The sequence below is a fragment of the Danio rerio genome, chromosome 5 (assembly GCF_049306965.1).
Source record: "Danio rerio strain Tuebingen ecotype United States chromosome 5, GRCz12tu, whole genome shotgun sequence".
Taxonomy (NCBI): domain Eukaryota; kingdom Metazoa; phylum Chordata; class Actinopteri; order Cypriniformes; family Danionidae; genus Danio; species Danio rerio.
In genome coordinates, this window is record NC_133180.1 from 16,232,304 (window position 1) to 16,253,102 (window position 20,799).

The window sequence follows — 20,799 nt, forward strand, 5'->3', positions numbered from 1 at the left end:
GCGCTGCTCGAGCATCTCGACCAATCAGATTCCTCGGCCTACCCTCCCGTTGAAAAAAAGAAGAGGCTCGACAGACTGAAAACGTTGTCGGTGCTGTGTGATTGTTTACACGTTGGTGTTTCCTGCGGTGTTATCAATATTTTAAACTAATAAATGGCCTCGACTTTATTGTCACCCATGGTGGATTATTATAACGACGAGGAAGAGCTAGATAGCGTTGATGAAGATGAAGATCGCAGTTTCAGAGGCAGAGACTCGGAAGAAGGTGAATACGCACAAAAATAGCCAGTTTACATTTTAATACAATTATATAATAAATTATTGATTAAAATTATCATTTTAGTTGTGAACCTGTAAGTTGATAGCTGTTTGAGCGCCGATATATGTTAACGTAATGAAAGTGTATGCATGTGTTTCGACTTGTATGCTCGCTGGGTTTTTGCAACTTCATTTGAATTATTTTATGTTTATTGTGATCGTTTTAGACGTAAATAGGGACTGTGTGGGAATTTAACTACATAATGGCTATAAATGTTGTCATACTTGTGCTTTTTGTGCTCTCCAGCCTGTTGATAAACAGCTAGCAGAGTTAGCATAACGTTACGTCAGGAAGCATGAAGTTACTATGCTGTTAAAATGCTTGTAAAATGAGACCCACTTATTTGTATTAAGATGTATCAGAGGACGTTCTTGCATTCAAAGTAGAATATTAAAAGCTGATTAGTTGTAGTTGCTAATATTTGGTTTGGTTACTTGCTCAGATGTAGGCTCTAGTGGTGTTGTAAAGATTTGATATTAACGTATATTTATGAAAATCAAATCAGTCTTGAACTACAATCGTATTTGAATGCAATTTCTTTTCAAAAATGTTTTGTATTTAACTTGGGTCTATAGAAACCTCCGGAAAATGTAGAAACGTGCTTTGTTTTTATTATGCATTGCCAGCATCCTCAATGCATATAAAGTTCATCATCCAGTTTTGAGAAAAATAAAGAACTGATGAATATCAAATGTTCCCTCACCACATATACAGTTGAAGTCAGAATTATTAGCCCCTCCTGTTTATTTTTTCCCCAATTTCTGTTTAACGGAGAGAACTTTCTCCCAACACATTTCTAAGCATAATAGTTTTAATAACTCATTTCTAATAACTGATTTATTTTATCTTTGCCATGATGACAGTAAATAATATTTGACTAGATATTTTTCAAGACACTTCTATACAGCTTATAGTGACATTTAAAGGCTTAACTAGGTTAATTAGGTTAACTAGACAGGTTAGGGTAATTAGATAATTTATTGTATAATGATGGTTTACTCTGTAGACTATCAAAAATATATAGCCTAAAGGGGCTAATAACTTTCTCCAGAAGAAAAAATATTATCAGACATAATATGCAAATGTCCTTGCTCTGTTAGACATAATTTGAGAAATATAAAAAAATATATATAGTAAAGTCAAAGGGGTGCTAATAATTAAAATATAATTAAAATATTTAAACATTAAAATAAAACCTTAATATTCATTTCAATTCAATTCAGCTTTATTTGTATAGCGCTTTTACAATGTAGATTGTGTCAAAGCAGCTTCACATAAATGGTCATAGTAACTGGAACAGTGTGGTTCAGGTTTTAGTGTTTAAGTTCAGTTCAGTTCAGTTTAGCTCAGTTCAGTGTGATTTAATCATTACTGAGAGTTCAAACACTGAAGAGCAAATTCATCGATGCGTAGCTCTACCAATCCTGAACCATGCGAGGGAGTGGCGACAGCGGAGAGGGAAAAAAAACTTCACCTGATGGGAGTGAAGAAAAAAAACCTTGAGGGAACCAGACTCAGTTGGGCACGACCATTTTAATTTCTCCGCTGGCCAAAAGTCTTGTGCAGAGCTTCATTCGCCGTGGTTTAGGCTGGAATAATAAACATTGGAAAATACAATATTACCCTATAATAATTAGTTAGTATAAGAATCACTCACCAAAACTGCATTTATTTGATCACAAATAAAATATAACATAATTTGAATTCAATAAGGGCGACACAGGGGCTCAGTGGTTAGCACTGTCGCCTCACAGCAAGAAGGTAGCTGGTTTGAGTCCCAGCTGGGTCAGAGTTTGCATGTTCTCCTGGTATTGACGTGGGTTTCCTTCAGGTGCTTCGGTTTCCCCCACAGTCCAAAGATATATGCCATAGGTGAATTGGGTAAGCTAAATTGTCCATAGTGTATGTCTGTGAATGAGAGTGTCAGTGTATGGATGTTTTCAGTACTGAATTGCAGGTGAAAGGGCATCCACTGTGTAAAAACATATGCTGGATAAGTTGGCGGTTCATTCGTCTGTGGCAATCTCCAAGCCGAAGGATAACAAATGAATGAATGAATAAATAAGATAGCTAGTGTAAACTACTTGACTCACTTACCATATAAATATATTTAAACTACACTGTCTGTCCGCTAGATGGCGCTATATATGTTTACAAGTCATTTGAATAATCTATGTTCAAAACTCAGTGGGATCATTTCTAGCTTTAGTGCAGTTAAGTGTCGTCAGTATGTACCATATATTATTCTATTGCTCTTATTGAATTTTTTATTATTGTTTTGTTATAGACACAGAAGATGCCAGTGAAACAGATCTTGCCAAACATGATGAGGACGACTATGTCGAAATCAAAGAGCAGTAAGTATTCCTTCTGACTGACTACCATTCACTTATGATTTATGTGAAGGGATTCTGTACATTAGAGCTATTTTTATATCTCTCTGTCTATCTGGCTGACATACATCTGAAAAATTGTATATAACTGTTATTATATTGGTATTTACTTATTTAATTGTGTATGTTTACATCTATATAAGTATGTTGTAAAGAATGCTATTTGTACAATTAATTAAAATTAGATTTGAATTATTATATTGAAAATTGCATATGTTAAAATTGCCTTTGATGCTGATATTGTGTTAAACCATAAATAAATAAATCTTACAAACAAATCTACTATGAAATGCATGCTTTAAAATAAAACTTGAACATTTATGAGAATTATTCTGTTTTTGTCTTGAATTTAGGATGTATCAAGACAAATTGGCATCCTTGAAAAGACAGTTACAACAGCTGCAAGAAGGTAAAAGGAAATACTCTTACTCATTATTAAATCATGTTTATTTACAATTAGGGCTGCACGATATTGAAAAAATCTGACATCGCAATAGTTTTTTTTCTGAAATATTTATTGAGATATGAATAAAGTTGCACCAAATGGCTGGAGATCACTAATATATATATATATATATATATATATATATATATATATATATATATATATATATATATATATATATATAATTATATATATATATATATATATATATATATATATATATATATATATATATATATATATATATATATAATWATTATATATATATATATATATATAATTATAGATATATATATATATATATATATATATATATATATATATATAATTATAGATATATATATATATATATATATATATATATATATATATATAATTATTTATATATATATATATATATATATATATATATATATATATATATATATATATATATATAATTATAGATGTATGCCAAATAAATATATACATACTTGCTAACTTTTTTGAGAAATATGTCAGAACAAGGGCCTGGTTTGACTGATATTGTTTTAATAAGGTGATGTAGCCTAGTCAATACCAAAAGATAACCAAAAAGTTGGATGATAACCTTTGATCAAGATTTTATACCAATGGAAGTGTCCTTATATTATGTATGTCTAGTTGAAGTTTGAATTACTAGCCCCCCTGATTATGAGCCCCCCTGTTTATTTTTTCCTCCAATTTCTGTTTAACAGCAAGAAGATTTCTTCATACATTCTTCTATGTATGTATGTATGTATGTATGTAGGTATGTATGTCAGCTAAAAATAAGTCAAATAAATCAATTTCCTGCCTGTGCAATGCATTTCCACAGGCACACTGCAGGAGTACCAGAAGAGGATGAAGAAGCTCGATCAACAGTATAAAGAGAGACTCCGTAATGCTGGTACAGATGTTTAATAATAAAGCTTTTCATCTCAATAACACTTTCAATATCCAAGAGATGATATTACATGATTATTACTTATTCCCTGTTTTTTTTTTTCTGTCCCTCTTTTTTTTTTTTTAAATAAATTTCAGACCTCTTTCTACAACTTGAGGTAAGCAGTCATTCATACCTTTAATGTATTACTGCAGAAAGACAGCATCTATGACATGTTAATTAATATTAACTTAATGTCTTGTAGACAGAGCAAGTGGAGAGGAACTACATCAAAGAGAAAAAAGCAGCGGTGAAAGAATTCGACGATAAGAAAGTGGAGCTGAAGGAAAATCTTATTGCCGAGCTGGAGGAGAAGAAGAAGATGGTCGAGAACGAGAAATTAACAATGGAGCTGACAGGAGGTGAGGAAGCGAAAAAGAGAGATCAGATAGAAAAAGTGCATCTAGAGAGGGGTTTTGTGCAAGCCATTGTTTAGATTGCAGTTGTGGAGAACAAAATGCTGTTCCTATAGCTAAGTGTTTAGCTATTCTCTCGTGTCAAAAAAAAATCAAGCAATAGTTCACCCAATAATGCAATTCTGTCATCATTTAGTCTTTCTCATGTAATTCCACACCTGAATTTGACAATAGGAGAAGATTTTTACTATACAGCATGGACTGAGAGGATTTTCTAGCATCAAAAATACAATTGCAGCAAAAAGGAAAAGTGCTCAGTCTTTCTGTTGAGCTCATGGAAAAAAAAAGTAGCGATGGCCGAATAATTCATTCAGTGTTAACTCTGATCTGTGTTTGCTAATCAGCCATTATCAGTGTTAAGAGAATTTGGAATGAATTTTGGTCTGTTCGTTAGACAAAGGTATTATCTGATTTTTATGAGACTTTAATGTGCCAAGGATAAAAAAAGTTGGAAAAGAGAGGAAATACAAATGTAATATTAGTTAAAATTTAACTCCCCCTCTCGTGCAGTGCCCTCTTTATTTTATTTATTTGTTTTTCTGAGCAAAAAAATTATTGAAAATCATAAATTTTACTGTAATTTGCATAATATTATATATTATTACATTTATAATATATCATAATTTTTATAATTAATTTAATTTTATTATTTTATAATTATTACTATATTTATAATATTTTCTAGTTAATGAAGTTTTTAAACTAATTTCGAGAGGAGCATGTGATATGATTGATCGTAGCTGGCCTCTTATCCGTAACCATTAATATTTCAATCAGATTGATACAAGCCCACTATAAATAGACCGAATCCCCACTTCCAACCCCTCTCCTCTGTTTCCTTCTTTACTTGGGGAAGCTCTCGAGACCTACCTGATCTCGGACCCCCTTACATGCTAAAAGACCTGACGGGAGCCCTGGGCTCAATTATCTCTGAGCCCAGGGTTCTTTCCCAGGACAGCATGCCAAACCTGCTAATGGCGTCAAGCAATATTATCTAAGTGTAAACTCTTGAATTGTTATTTAAAAATGTTATACTTTGCTATGCTTCTAGCTTTTGCCCAATTGTTTGCAAGCTATTAATGTTTTAAAAAAAGCTTTAGTATGACTGCTTATTTTCGTATGTACTTAAGTTCTGGTCAGAATATGTATGTTGTTTAATTTGCAATGAATACATCTGTCATGCCAAACTGTTAATTCATGAATATTTTAACATTGTATTTTTACAAAGTCATTGAAAACATTAAAGTAGGCATTTTACCTGCAGTTTATATGCTTGCTATGTGTTTAAAATCTCCTATTTAAATATAATTTAATGCAGACACCAAAATAGAAGGTGTCCTCTTTGACCCTCACAGAAGTTGTATAGATAACTATTGTATTTTAATGTTTTTTTTTGAAGATTGAAAACCTAAGTGACCATTAGTAATAGCAATGGCATGAGAAAGCTCTACCAGTACAGTTTTTGGAACTGATACTTTTTTCTTTTGTTTCATTCATTTTTGTATAAGATATTTCTTCAAGCACTAAAACTTGCTGTCTATTATTGCATTTTAGATTCTATGGAGGTAAAACCTATCATGACCCGGAAGCTCCGGCGACGACCCAATGACCCTGTGCCCATTCCAGACAAGAGGAGAAAGCCTGCACCTGATATCCTTCATAGTCACTGGAAACACTCAAACCCATCATATTCAACCACAAACATCACTTTAAGCCATAGTCCCCCCAAAAAAGAAGTTTACTCACTATTTACTCTCCCAGAAGTCGTTATAAACCTTTATGAATGTCGTTCTTCTGTTGAACCAAAAAGAATGTTAAAAACTTGTAACCATTGACTTCCATAGTAGTAAAAACAGATACTATAGAAGCCAATGGTTACAGGTTTCCACCATTCTTCAAAATATATTTATTTGCATTCAAGAGAAAAAAGAAAGTCATAAATGTTTGAAACAAGTAAAAAGTGAGTGAATAAGGACAGAATGTTAATTTTTTTAAGTATCCCTTCAAACCAGTCATATCTCCTTTTGTAACACTTTAAAAGAAAGAAAAGATATTATAGGAAATTAATGTTAATTAATATTATAGGAAATGCTGTGAAAAAAATTCTTGCTCAGTTACACATTATTTGTAAAATATTTGAACAAATAAAATCAATTTCACAGGAGGGCGAATAATTTTGACTTTTGACTGTTGTTTAAAGTCAACTTGCTGCCCTTTAAGTATAAAACAGCTATTGTTGCTACCGTATCTTTAAGAACCTTCATTATGTAAACGAGCTTTGTTTTCACAAATGCTCAGGTTTTCTTAACTGTCCTCACCTCAGTTAAATTATTTACTCTCTGATGAACAGATCATGGAGGATCTGAGAACATTAAACAAGGTAAGGTTACGACTCAGCGAAATGGTAATGAGCTCTCATTTTTACGAAGCTCCATAAAAGTCTTGCTAAGTACAGATTTCGGTGCCCTACAGATGCAGTTTCATAGTACGTTTTGGCCTCATTTTCCAGATCTTATTCTGCAGCACTATCATAATTTATCAAGTTGTAATACTCATTTGGAAAAAAATAGTGTGATAGGAAAAGTTTAATCAAAAAATCCATTTCATCAAAACATAATGAAAGTCCTTATGACTCACATCTCCTCTTTGATAAAAGGATATCGTTTTTCCCCTTAAAGCTCGATATTAGATAATAAAAAGCAGGATCGCCTTAAAATTTCATTACATTTTATTACTTGAAATGATACATTACAAAATTCATATATTTCTTGGGGACAAACAAGAAATTGGCTGTATGTACATAAAAAAGGCTGCAATTCACACCTTGAAAAAGAAAGATTCATTGAATTTACTCAATTTTTCTTAAGCTAAGTGGTTGCAAATTGTTAATATGGGTGAAATTTGAACAAATATATGTAGTCATGTTCAACTTAGTATTTAAAAGTTGCTTAGAGTGCCTTAAAATGTGCACTTTTTATTCAAAGTTTGACGTAATCACAACTGAAAAACAAATAGAGGGCATGACATAGAGTAGCTCCTCCCCTCAAAAACCAGCCAATAGCGTTTTGTTTGTATCACCGATAAATGAGAATGGGGCAGGGCATGTCAGATACTAGAGAGCATGTGATTGGTCAAGACTTGATGAAAAACTGAAGTATGAGATGGCGTGAAACAAAAAAACATGTTGATTTGTTTAGGCCGATGGTCTCAAGCTCAATTCCTGGAGGGCAACAGCTCTGCAGATTTTAGCTCCAGCCACCTCTAACTCACATCGGCTTAATAGTTTCTAGTTGTTACACCTGGCTCAAGGATGTAACATAATGAGGGAGACGACAAGGAGAAGTATGATCAAAAAGAATATTTATTTAGCTCAATTTAAATTATATAATCAAAATATCAGTATCAGTGTGTTCAATCAGTGTGAAATGCAAATGTATGGATGCTGTAAATGTTGTCAGTGATAGTGTATGGATGCGAAAGAAAGCATAAAGGCCAAATAGGAGCGCGGCTCTGGCCAACTGCCAAGTGAATGGACAGCGGCCCCGACAAACTCTCTGCCGGGGTTTAAATAAGGGCGCTGACCAGCATCAGGTGCGCTGAAGGCACGCCCCCAATCTAGAAATCAAAATCAAACACACAAACAAAACAACGCAGTCCTAACACTAGTAGTCTTGAACACCTTGATTAGTTGGACCAGCTATGTTAAATTAGGGTTGGCCAAAACTCTGCAGAGCTGCGCCCCTCCAGGAATCGAGTTTGAAACCTATGATTTAGGCGAAGTAAAACTACAAAGTACAAGTTTGACGTATTTATATATGTTTTATATCTTCTAAACGTGAATTTTGGCACTGTTTTTTACCACAGCTTTTTGTATACCTAGCTTATTCATATCTTTTAAGACTAAAATACTGCTAAAAATGTTATTTAAATTTTGGTAGACCTTTAAATTCAGCTCATATAAATTGTTTGCAAGCACTTAACTTAAAAAAATGTAGTAAATCCAATGAATATTTTTTTTGTGTGCAGAAAATCGGAAAATAACACTGACACAGTGTTAGAATTACTGGACATTAGTGTTTGACCAAGAAATCAGGTTGCTCTTCAATGTCTGTCTTGTTTTAAATCAATCTGTCTTTTTGCTTCGTTTTCTTTATAGCTCAAATCTCCGAAAAGACAAGGTATGGACGTTTTGTCTTTTAGAGGTGATTCCCCCCACGTAATTTCCAGTTTAATATAACCACAAAGTTTTTAAATTGAATTGCAAATAAACTGAAAATCTATGTTTTGGGATGTTTCTTAGCCTCCCCGTCTTCTCCAGAGCACCTCCCGTCCACTCCAGTTGACACCCCATCTCAGCGATATGAGGCACGGATAGAGGAGGGCAAACTCTACTATGATAAGAGATGGTAAGGTTCTCTCTTTTACTGGGCTTGTTTTGAAGGGTATTGGTGTTGTTATAGCCTCTGCCATCACAGGCTAATTGCTCATGCGTACAATGAAACACTGGCTTCTGAATCTAGCAGGGAGATGCAACTAGAAATGCATAGAGTCACTTAATAATACTTCTGCTGACCACAAGATGGAGCAATGACACTTCTGATTTTCATTACTACGATACTACATTTTACATTAACCACAGTGTCTCTGTTTGTCTGTCTTTCTATCTATCTATCTATCTATCTATCTATCTATCTGTCTGTCTGTCTGTCTGTCTGTCTGTCTGTCTGTCTGTCTGTCCGTCCGTCCGTCCGTCCGTCCGTCCGTCCGTCCGTCCGTCCGTCCGTCCATCCATCCATCCATCCATCCGTCCATCCATCCATCCATAATCCATCCATCCCTCCCTTTATCTATCTATCTATCTATCTATCTATCTATCTATCTATCTATCTATCTATCTATCTATCTATCTATCTATCTATCTATCTATCTATCTGTACACTGTAAAAACCATTTGAGGAAATCTATTGCAATAAACCATCTAAGTTCAAAAACTAAACCTAATGAGTACTGTCAACCTATTATACTTGAGTAAACAAAGCAATTTGGGCTCAGTAAAACCCAATAAATGAAGAGAACTCAAACCAACTGAGTACTGTAAAACCCAATAAGTTAAGGCAACTTGAACCGTTTAAGGAAACCGATTACTACAAACCATTGAGTAAAAAAACAAATTTATATGACTTCTGTGAACTTACGTCATTAAAGTTGAAGCAATGATGTGTTTAATTTATTTTTCATATGAGTAGAATTAATTTTCAGTCAATTTTGAGTTAACTACACTCATTTCATTGGATAAAATTGACTGTTGAAGTTTATAGTTTAGGTCTATAATATCACACAATATCATATTTAATCATATACATATCATATATCTAAATAAACTAATTATTAGCCCTTTCTGTGAAATTTTAATTCTTTTTCAAATATTTTTGAAGTACTATTAGTGACTTCTTTCAGCGCTTTTTTTGTAATCTTTTTAATAACTAATTTATTTTGTCTTTGCCATGATGACAGTATAAGATACTAGTATTCAGATAAAGTGCCATTTAAAGGCTTAACTAGGTTGTTTTGTAGCCAATCAAAAAAAAAATCTTAAGATAGCTAATAATGTTTACCTGAATGTTTTTGGGATTTAAGACAATTTTATTTATTTATTTTTTATTCCAAAAAAACAAAGAAATAAGATGTTCTCCAGAATTTTTTTTTAAAAGAGAATAATTTGAAACATTTCCTTGCTCCGTTAAACATCATTTGGGAAATAAAAGTTTGACTGAAGGGCTAATAAATTAGTTTTCAGCTCTATACTGTAGCCTATTTCTTATTCCCTACTTGTATTCTAAATTAGATTTTTATTGTGATTCTTACATTAAATTAGCATTGCATGTAGATATAAACTCTATTGGATGTTCATTTATTTAATTCTGTTAAAATAAATAGTAGAATTCAGATTTTTAACTAGTTTGTACTGTAGGGATGGTGTTGTCTTTAATATCTCAGAATGTACTTTTAAAGCTGTGATTTCAAATTCTTAAAACTATATACAGTAGAGATCGGCCAGAGATCGCTATCGGCCGATAATCACATTTCATGACTCAATCGGTACTTGCCAATCTCACCAGTCTCATGAACCGATCGCAAATGTTTGTTTAAAAGCAGAGGACATTTATCAACTGAAATCTTTTTACATATCAGAACTGAATGTTCTGTGTTTTCAACAATATTGCAAGTTTATTAAATCCTGGCTGGAAATGTTAGGGAATATTTAATAATAAAGCTTATTGTAATACACGTGTTGTAATAAACAGTAGTTTATGGACCTTTTTCCTTTTAGTAAAGAAGTAATGGATTTATAAGTGCCTCCTTATGCATCAAATATGCAGCTCAAACTTCATTGAGACATGTTGATTTTTTCTTCCGTGATTTGCAATGTTTACAAATTGCTTTATTAATGATTTTTCTTGCCAATTTTTAAAAAATCTGTTTCATCTACTATTTTCTCTAAAGCTGCTTGTAACCATGACATGTCCACACTAAATGGTTATAAGGGGCATGCTATTAGGAAGTATATGCAACTTCTTGAATTTATTCTCTAAAGTAAGGCAAGATCTCCACTTAAGTATCATACTTTGACTGAAAGTGTGTTTCATGCATTATAAAGCTTGAAGCATTAGAATTGGTACTCTGTATTGGCCGATCACAATGACAAGGAATTGATTCTCAGTATGGGCAGCAAAAATCCTTATCGGAGCATCCCTAATATACAGTTGTACTCAATTATTAGCTCTTCTTTAAATTTTTTCCCAAATATTTCCTAAATGATTGTTAACAGGGCAAGGAATTTTTCACAGTATTTCCTATAATATTTTTTTTTCTGGAGACAATCTTATTTGTTTTATTTCGGCTAAAATGAAAGCAGTTTGGCGAGGCAATGGCACAGTAGGTAGTGCTGTCGCCTCACAGCAAGAAGGTCGCTGGTTCGAACCTTGGCTCAGTTGGTGTTTCTGTGTGGAGTTTGCATGTTCTCCCTGCCTTCGCGTGGGTTTCCTCTGGGTGCTCCGGTTTCCCCCACAGTCCAAAGACATGTGGTGCAGGTGAATTGGGTAGGCTAAATTGTCCATAGTGTATGAGTGTGTGGGTGAATGTGTGTGTGGATGTTTCCCAGAGATGGGTTGCGGCTGGAAGGGCATCCGCTGCATAAAAACCTGGTGGATAAGTTGGCGGTTCATTCCGCTGTGGTGACCCTGTATTAATAAAGGGACTAAGCCAACAAGAAAATGAATGAATGAATGAATGAAAGCAGTTTAAAAAAAAAACATTTTAAGGTCAATATTATTAGCCCCCTTAAGCAATCTTTTTTTCTTTTTTTTTTGATAGTCTACAGTACAAACCATCATTATGCAATTCGCCTAATTACTAAATAATACTTGCCTAATTAAACTAATTAAGTCTTTAAATAGCACCTTAAGCTGAATACTAGTATCTTGAAAATTATCTAGGAAAATATTGTGTACTGTCATCATGGCAAAGATAAAATAAATCAGTTATTAGAAATTAGTTATGAAAACTGTTTTGTTTAGAAATGTGTTGAAAAAATTAAGCAGAAATTGGGGAAAAATATACAAGGGGCTAATAATTCTGACTTTAACTGTATATTAAGGATGATCATAATATATAATTTTTAAAGTTTGGATGCATCAGGGGCTGATCACAGCAAATGCGCTTTTTGCGCTGAGCGGGGCATCTTTTGAATGGTTAACTTACGGCCTCGAGTGTTTTGCGGTGCCCTGCCGCTGCGCGCTGTGCGCTTGCAGTTGAAAGAAAATCAACTCTGGGCAGAAAAAATGTTTTACGTCAGTCGTGTCTTTTTTATTCTTCAATCAAATGAAAGCAGAGGTAGGGTTTTCATTGATTAAATGCTTATTTTCCCCGGAGCGATCAATTTTAGGTAGCCTACTATTTTTATTTAACATGAAAAAAAAAAAAAACTAATTATTGGACAAACAGTATATGCCGGTTCTTAAAAAGGATTCAGTCAGTGTTGTCGTTTTGAAATATAAACTTGTCATTTAGATGAAAAATATCTAGGGCAAGATTATTATTATTATTATTTTTTATTTAGTTTATTCTGTTTTTCTATGCTGTTGTTCTCTATGCTTTTGTTCACGTGTTAAAATAAATAAGTATTTTAAAATGCAATATTTAATGTGTCAGACACAAAGTAGACACGTCATTTAAGAAAAAAAATTAAATAATAATTTAATATTAGGCGAAGCAGTGGCGCAGTAGGTAGTGCTGTCGCCTCACAGCAAGATGGTCGCTGGGTCACTGGATCAAGCCTCGGCTAAGTTGGCGTGTCTGTGTGGAGTTTGCATGTTCTCCCTGCGTTTGCGTGTGTTTGCTCTGGTTTCCCCCACAGTCCAAAGACATGCGGTACAGGTGAATCGGGTAGGCCAAATTGTCCGTAGTGTATGAGTGTGTGTGTGAATGTGTGTATGGATGTTTCCCAGAGATGGGTTGCAGCTGGAAGGGCATCCGCTGCGTAAAAACTTGCTGGATAAGTTGGCGGTTCATTCCGCTGTGGCGACCCCAGATTAATAAAGGGACTAAGCCGACAAGAAAATAAATGAATGAATGAATTTAATATTAATCTGACCAGTTAATCATTAATATTCGGTTAACGAGCGCCAGTTGTTGGTTGCCAAAATTAACCGAAATGAGCATACTACTGTATATTTATATAGGAATATGCTTGTGATTTATTTCCAAGTGGTAGTTTGCCTAAACAGGGTAATATCTGTGGCAGTATTCAGGTCAGACTTTGCTGCCATAGTTTTACTCTTATCTGTTTAGTGATATTTAATAATGTAAACATCACATGCTTTACGATTAACCTATTGTGACATACAATCATCTGAACAGACTACAGTATATAAATCTTAAATTCATCGTGTCTAATAATAAGCGCAGAAAGCTCGCGGTTTAGGATGAGGTCTGGAGATTGCTTTGACTTCTGCGTTTGTGACATTAAACGTCATGAATGCCTCTGGATTTGTATGAGTGTGTCAGCATGCATTCATCCAGTCGTGCCCTTTAGACAGTGGGCTGCCGTAGCTTTCAGCACTGCAATCCAACCGGAATATTTGTGTGAGGAGATGAGCGAGCGAGCGGAGGAGGAGGAGGAAATGTGGTCCAGGTTGATACCGCAGGCATTAAATGTATAATGTTACATGTATATTAAATGCAGTTTTATTCAGCTGTTTAAATAACGAGTGGCGAGGTTGAGTTTTGCCTCTATCTGAACTTCACCAGAGGATGTTTGCGCGAGAAGGTGGAAGCCACAGGCTGCTTATGCTCTCTGTGCTCGCTGTTTTTAGGAGATGACAAGCTCTTGCTCTCTAATTAGTGCTGTTTGCAACCATTCTGTTACCACAGCAGAATATGTATATGTATATTTTGAATGTGTTACTTGACTACTTCATGTCATTTTGTTGTGATTTAACATAGAGTCAAATAAGGAAATCTAGAAATGAAGTATTGCCTTATCCAACTTTTAAAGGGATAGTTCACCTAAAAATTAAATGAACTCACTATTTATTTACTCTCCCTCAAGTGATTCCAAACCATCATGAGTTTCTTTCTTCTGCTGAGCACTAAAGAAGATGTTTTGAAGAAAGCGGAAAACCGTAACCATTGACTTTCGTAGTAGGAAAAACAAATACTATAGAAGTCAATGGTTACAGGTTTTCAGCTTTCTTCAAGATATCTTCTTTAGCAGGGGTGGGCAAAGTCAGTCCTGGAGGCCTGGGGTCCTGCACAGTTTAGATCCAACTCTAATCAAACACACCTGCTTATAGATTTCTAGTGATCTTGAAGACACTGATTTGCATGTTCAGGTGTGTTTGACTGGTGTTAGAGCTAAACTATGCAGGACACCAGCCCTCCAGGACCAAGATTGCCCACCCCTGTTTTTTAGTCCTTAAAAAAAGAAAGTAATGATAAATAGTGAAAGAGTTAACATTTCATGGTAAACTATACCTTTAAAGGGCAGCGCGGTGGCGTCGTGGGTAGCAGTAATGTAACGAATTACATTTAAATTTTGTGTAACTTCTTTACACAGTTACTCAGTTAATAACATCAGTTAATAAGCATGCCAGAACGTGAGCTGAAATGGCTCCAGATGAGAGTGTTTGCTTCTGCAAGTGGAAATATTGAGCGTAAAAACAAAAATACTGCTGTGAAATGTAGTCCATATCCAGTCTCTAAAGAACTCAACAAGACACTTGTACGAGCACTTGAATAGAAAGCACTCTATGACAATACTCGTCACAAAGGAGGACACCGGCGCTCAAAAACCCAGCTGTCCAGCTCAGCCTAAACAGGCTAAATTTAGTGCAGGATAGGGAGTGAAGGTATCTTTTGAATGTGAAGAGAAGCGTAGCTGCTTATAGGGCCGTTTACATATTGTGTATTTTGCGCACGCACATTCGTTATTTCCAATGGAGGCGCGTGGCTTGTGCACACATATTCCCAGGTGAACAGTTGAAAACCGTGAGACACGTGAGAAGAACTGACCGATCTGTTTCATACTTTGTATGAAATATACATATTCAGATAGACTAATTTCCTTAGAAAAACACAGTACTCCTAAACACTGCAGTGCTTTACTATGGATGTCAATGGTTACAGGTATCCGGTTTTCTTCTAAATGTCTTCTTTGGTGTTAAAAAAAAAACAAGTGAATGATGAGAGAATTTTAAGTTTTGGGCGAACTCTTTAAGTCTTTTGAATATGTCAAGCTGCTGTGATCAACCTTTTGTAATGTTTTTCAGTAAATATTAATTGACTGAAAGAGCTGCTGTTTATTTTGTATTTTATAGGTATAGTTTATATGTATGTAATGCTATGTAATTAGTAATCTATATTAATCTAATAAAGATTAGAATTTTCCAGTAGTTGTCATTTGTAATCTATTACTTTCTTAAAGGGCCATGACACCCCCCACTTTCAGTTAAAGTCATCTTTTTTCAAAAGATGCATGATTAATGGGCGTGGAGCTCCGCGAGCATAGTGCAGGAGTGGGCGTGGCCACCAGGGGAGAAGGGGAGCGAACAACTGTTGTTGACATTTAGCTCACAAAATGAGACACAAACCGTGAGGAGACGCATGAGTTTATAGTTCACATAGTTAAAATGCAAAGAAATAAACAGTGATTGAATGCCCTGCTATATTTGTTATTCGTAATTTCATATACACATAACCACAATTCATATAATTATAAAGATAATGTAAACACTATAAATGAAGATTCTCCCTCGATTCCCGGGTCTAAATTCTAGATCTTGAATGCAGACTCGTGCAGCAGGTGTCCTGACTTGCCTATTTTAACCATTAGCCCTGCTATTAATATAGAGGATTTACGCAAACACAGCAAAAGTCAACGTCCGCTATCTCAATTCTCGTACTGCTCTCCCGACAAAAATGCTTGCAGTACACACACAGCTTTGCTGTATGATCGGCCCTGACAAGATCACGGGCAAAAAACATGCAACAAACCCTGTGGATCATGGAAACAAACACATACGTGCCTTCATGAATGGCTACTGCGTGCCGTGGGTCCGTGTCTCTCAGCTTGCTTGAAACTGGCATGCCTTACCTTCGGAAAGCACGTGCTCTCATGAATAATTAAGCAGCTGGCTCTTCTCATAGGATAAGAAAACTCCGCTATGAATAATAATGAGAAACCGACGCGTCATCATTGCACTTGCAGTTCTGCGCTACGTCGCCGATTTTGATCCCGCCCCAAAAATCATTTTAAACCCGGAAGCTGAAATTAGCTGACAAAAGCTCAAAATTATCAAGTTTTTCCCACAATTAAAGCTGACAGGTGCTAACATTGTCTTAACTGATGCTCAACACACACACACATCTGTTGATATAAAAAAAAAGTTCTCTAGGGTGTCCTGAACCTTTAAAGTAACTTACCCAACACTGCTCGTCTGTGGAAAAACAAAAAAATCCAAATCTACATTTAGAAGCTGCCATTACTCACTTTGGCAGAAATGTTATTTTATTGAATTTTTGTAGCACAAACTTTTATATCTTCATACAGTGAACTAAATTCAGTGCAGAACCTGACGAGGCTGAGAAAATGACGACAGAATTTTCATTTCCTTGAAATCCTTTAAGCCTAAATATTGCTTTTTCCACCGAAGCGATGTGAAGGAGATAAGCTCACGTACAATACCTGACTGAGAGCATGCCTCTGAAGGGAATTTACTGTAATGGTGATCTTAAGTGACCGATGCCGTTATTGTTTCAGGTACCATAAAAGTCAAGCAATCTATCTGGAGTCCAAGGAGAACACCAAGATCAGCTGTGTCATCAGCTCTGTGGGGACCAATGAGGTTTGTGTCTGATTCTCTCTTCTGATTGGCTCTAAACAAATGACTGCGCTCTTCAAACTAATGACCTGCTCAGAGGGGGGAATAAACATCGGGTTATTGAGATCGGCCCAAGTGCATCAGCTTTTTTTTCGAGGGCCAGAAGAGGAAAATTCTCATTTAGTCTGCTCTCATTTATTGTAATCTGCATGCATATCAAATCGTACAAGGATGTCTTTCCGATGGCTTTTGTCTCATTTGCATCCTTTTAACGCCAGCATCAATAGCGCACCGCATAGATCTGGACTTTTACTTGCTGAGCTGGTGGGTTTCGAGTACAAATCACTGTTTAGGATTCATTTGTAGGTTGGTACAGGAGAAATACTCAAGCGCTTTTGTCTTGGATTTTGATGTTCTTGCAGATCTGGGTGAGTTGATTGATGAAGATTAATTTAGGACATAGTAGGAAAGATACGCTCAAAAAACTATTTTTGTTAAAATTAGTTATTTAAAATGAGCTGAAACAACACAATTCTTAAGGTTATTTTTGACAACAGCACATATACAGTGGGGGAAATAAGTATTTAACACATTACAATTTTTCTCAGAAAACATATTTCTAAAGGTCGACTTGAAATTTTTACTGGATGTTGGTAACAACCAAAGAAACCCATATATGAAAAGAAAACAAATCTAATTAGTTTAAAAATAAAGTTTTGTGTAATAAAATGAAATGACGCAGGGAAAAAGTATTGAACACATGAAGAAAGGGAGGTGTAGAAAGGCAGTGAAAGCCCAAACAGCAGCTGAAATCTCGCAGTAGTTCTTCAGCAACCCTCTGCCCTTCCTTATTGTAAATTAATATTACCTGCTTCAGTCCAACTTCCACATTAGCAGGATGATGAAGATGAAACCAGGTTGGACATTTCAGCAAGACAATGATCCAAAACACAGCCAAGGAAACTCTCAAATGCTTTCAGAGAAAGAAAATCAAGCTGTAGAATGGCACAGCCAATCACCTGACTTGAACCCAATATAAAATACAAATTAAAGATCAATATTATTCAAATGTTATTCCCAGGAAACTACATGACGTGTTGAATACTTTTTTCCCCCCACTGTACATATACACACACAGTATGACGCATGTTGTAAGATACATTCGGATATGGATGCAAAGGGAATAGATGCGTCTCATGGGAACCACTTGCCAAACAGTTTGTTTAATTGAGTGCTTTTGTCTTGGATTTTGATGTTCTCGCAGATTTGGGTGAGGAAGACGAGCGATAGTACGAAGATGAGGATTTATTTAGGACAGCTGCAGCGAGGGGCCTTCATCATAAGACGCCGGTCAGCAGCATAGATGACACTCTTTCACTTCCTCTTTTTCTTGTTCTTGTTTTTTTACCAACATTTTAATAGTCTTCCTGTTTTAACGAGTCGTCTACAATATGCTGAAGCATGATATCTCTTCCTGACTTTTCTTTTATTTTTCTATCACTCACACACCTGGTATAGACATTACCAAAGTTTATCATGAGATGTCCCACATTTTTCTATCTATCTTTCTGCCTTTTTCTGTTGTTCAATGAAATTTGCATTGTACATGTAATTCAGTCCCACCGTCTGAGGTAACTCCTCAGCGCTCTCTGAAGCGAGTAAACGACAATAGACTTTTGCATTGTATTCTATTGACAGTACAGCATTTACTTTGAAGTGTTTTGTTGATATGTCATGCCATAATCTATTCTCTTCACACATTTGTAAATGTACAGGATTTCAAATTACTTTGCAAGTTTTAATTTTGTACTCGGTCCGATATTAAATAAATCAGCTCATACAATACAAAAATAACATTTATTTCTGCAGGATTGCTTTGTTTTTTTTTTCTTTTTTCCCCATTAACAGGACTGTTAGCTGACCTTGTCTTTTAGTGGCTCTTTTTCTTGCATGTACAATGAGAAGCAATTACATCCGTACTTATATTCCTGGCAGAAACAAACACTTTGTGCAGAAACAAAGTGCTTCTTGTGGGTTTATGAGAATTATTTCAGCTTGTTGCTTATAGTGCTTGGATATAGAAAAGCTCAAGATTTTGATCATTTGGAAAACTCAAAATTGTCGTTTGAGTTTGTTTTGCAATTGGCTAAACTTTTTTACAAACCCAGTAGTTGATCATTACGTAATCGACAGCATTGTATACCCCTATAATACAACATTTGCCTCAGGATTTTGCTTCTTCTGTCTTTTTAACTCTTGTTTTGATGGCAGAGTCCTGACCCTAGTCCTGTCTTGTCTTGTATGTTGTGCTCGGCTCAGGTTTTATTGGGTCTGCAAAGCACATAGCTTTTTACTATGTTGTTTCAATGCCCTTTATTTATTTTTGAAATGCAAATAAAGATATTTTAAATAAAATCTGAGAGCTCTCTCATCCTCCATAGCAATAATCCCAAAGCGAAAAACTTTTCAAAGTTGAAACTTTTGTGTCCCAAAAATCCTGTTAAAATGACAATGTTCATCAATGCAAAATGGCACTTGTGTAACTGTAAACATTGGAATATGTAAGGAATAATGTGCAGCCTGTCTTGATGTGGAAGACAGAGGCAAACAAAGTTTTTCTGATTACAGTCGAACCACTGAATCACATGTAATGTTTTGACAATGTAATGTTTTCCTTCCTGTTATGGACTTTCGATATCTCGCAATCCTTGCTGTCTGAGAAGGGTCAGAGAGCTCTCAGATTTCATCTAAAGTATCTTCATTTGTGTTTTGAAGATATTCCAAAGCGTTCGGGGATGACATGAGAATGAGTAATTAATGATAACACTATAATTTTTGGGTGAAGTAACAAGTTGCAAGAACATATACATGAGTACTATGATTACAACAGGTTCAACTAAACATGAAGATTTCAAGTAAATGGCAGAAAATTAGGTGAATGAAAACTAGAACAACTTTATATTTTTGGTAAAATCACTGTTTGATGTCCATGTAATTTTCAGTCTTTCAGCCTCCTGGATCCACTGTCTTTTTGAGACAGCTCCTTATTTTGGATGTCCTGTAATTTCCCTGTCAAATAGAATTTTTAAAATATTCTTTTCCCCAAAAATTGTAGCCAATTTCTTTCCTCTACACAGTACAAAACACTTTTCTGGCAGAGACACCGTCCCATCAAGTCTTTAAACGTAATTGTTTGACATAGAGAAGTTGTTGCTCATGGTTGAATTGAACAATTAAGACTTGCGGAAAGTCAAACTCGGTATGTAATATAAATTTACAAAACATCATATTCAGCCTTTGTGTTGTGCAGAGTGCAAAAGTTGGGTTCCTGAAGTAACAGTCACATTACTTTTATCCATAAGGTAATTGAAAGGAAATGCCGGACTACAAGGCCATTAAACAATGGTTTGGACCATCAGTCTGCATTATTTTAACCTATTTTGTTTAATTTATGGGTCCCACTTTAAATTAAGTGGCCTTAACTACTATTTACTGGCATCAAAAAAAATATATAAATAAAAATACAATGTAATTACTTTGTTCATAATGTATTGCAGAACAATCCTGGTGCTCTTGAGGTGGGAAACAGGACAGGTTTGGTGGTATGGGTAGGTTTAAGGTTGGGTTAGGGTGTAAGGGAGGGTCAACAATCACTCAAAAAATGAGCTGAAACAACACAATTCTTGAGGTTTTTGGGCAAAACTTAATTGTGTTGGGACAACATAAAGGAATTGTGTGGAACCCAGCATTTTTTACAGTGATTACATGCATGCATTTAATCAGTCATAAGTACAATGTAATACATGTATTTACACAATAAGTACATTGTAACAAATGCTTAATTTCAGTATAAGTACATATAAGTTAAGGGACCGATTTATGTTTAAAATAATTGTATTTAAC

At 35.1% G+C, this 20,799-nt stretch overlaps 2 protein-coding genes across 7 annotated transcripts in view; both read left to right on the plus strand.

The window, feature by feature from the left end:
• srrm4 (serine/arginine repetitive matrix 4) overlaps nt 1-20,799 on the plus strand; it is a 763,243-nt gene that overhangs the window by 448,579 nt on the left and 293,865 nt on the right. The gene's annotated exons all lie outside the window — the stretch shown is intronic.
• On the plus strand, nt 44-18,750 carry suds3 (SDS3 homolog, SIN3A corepressor complex component). Of its 3 annotated transcripts, none has more exons than NM_001003493.2 (12): nt 44-265; nt 2,607-2,676; nt 3,066-3,121; nt 3,993-4,064; nt 4,199-4,218; nt 4,306-4,462; nt 6,071-6,166; nt 6,835-6,896; nt 8,673-8,718; nt 8,817-8,922; nt 16,836-16,920; nt 18,161-18,750. In NM_001003493.2, exons 1-12 carry the CDS (start codon nt 154-156, stop codon nt 18,257-18,259), a joined length of 981 nt encoding a protein of 326 aa, NP_001003493.2. In that variant the 5' UTR covers nt 44-153; the 3' UTR covers nt 18,260-18,750. The 3 variants fall into 3 exon arrangements, 2 of the variants coding, with proteins under 2 accessions (NP_001003493.2, NP_001418042.1); NM_001431113.1 differs by having other exon boundaries at nt 8,673-8,694; XR_012405846.1 differs by lacking the exons at nt 16,836-16,920; nt 18,161-18,750 and adding an exon at nt 11,772-11,945 and having other exon boundaries at nt 52-265; nt 8,673-8,694; nt 8,817-11,643.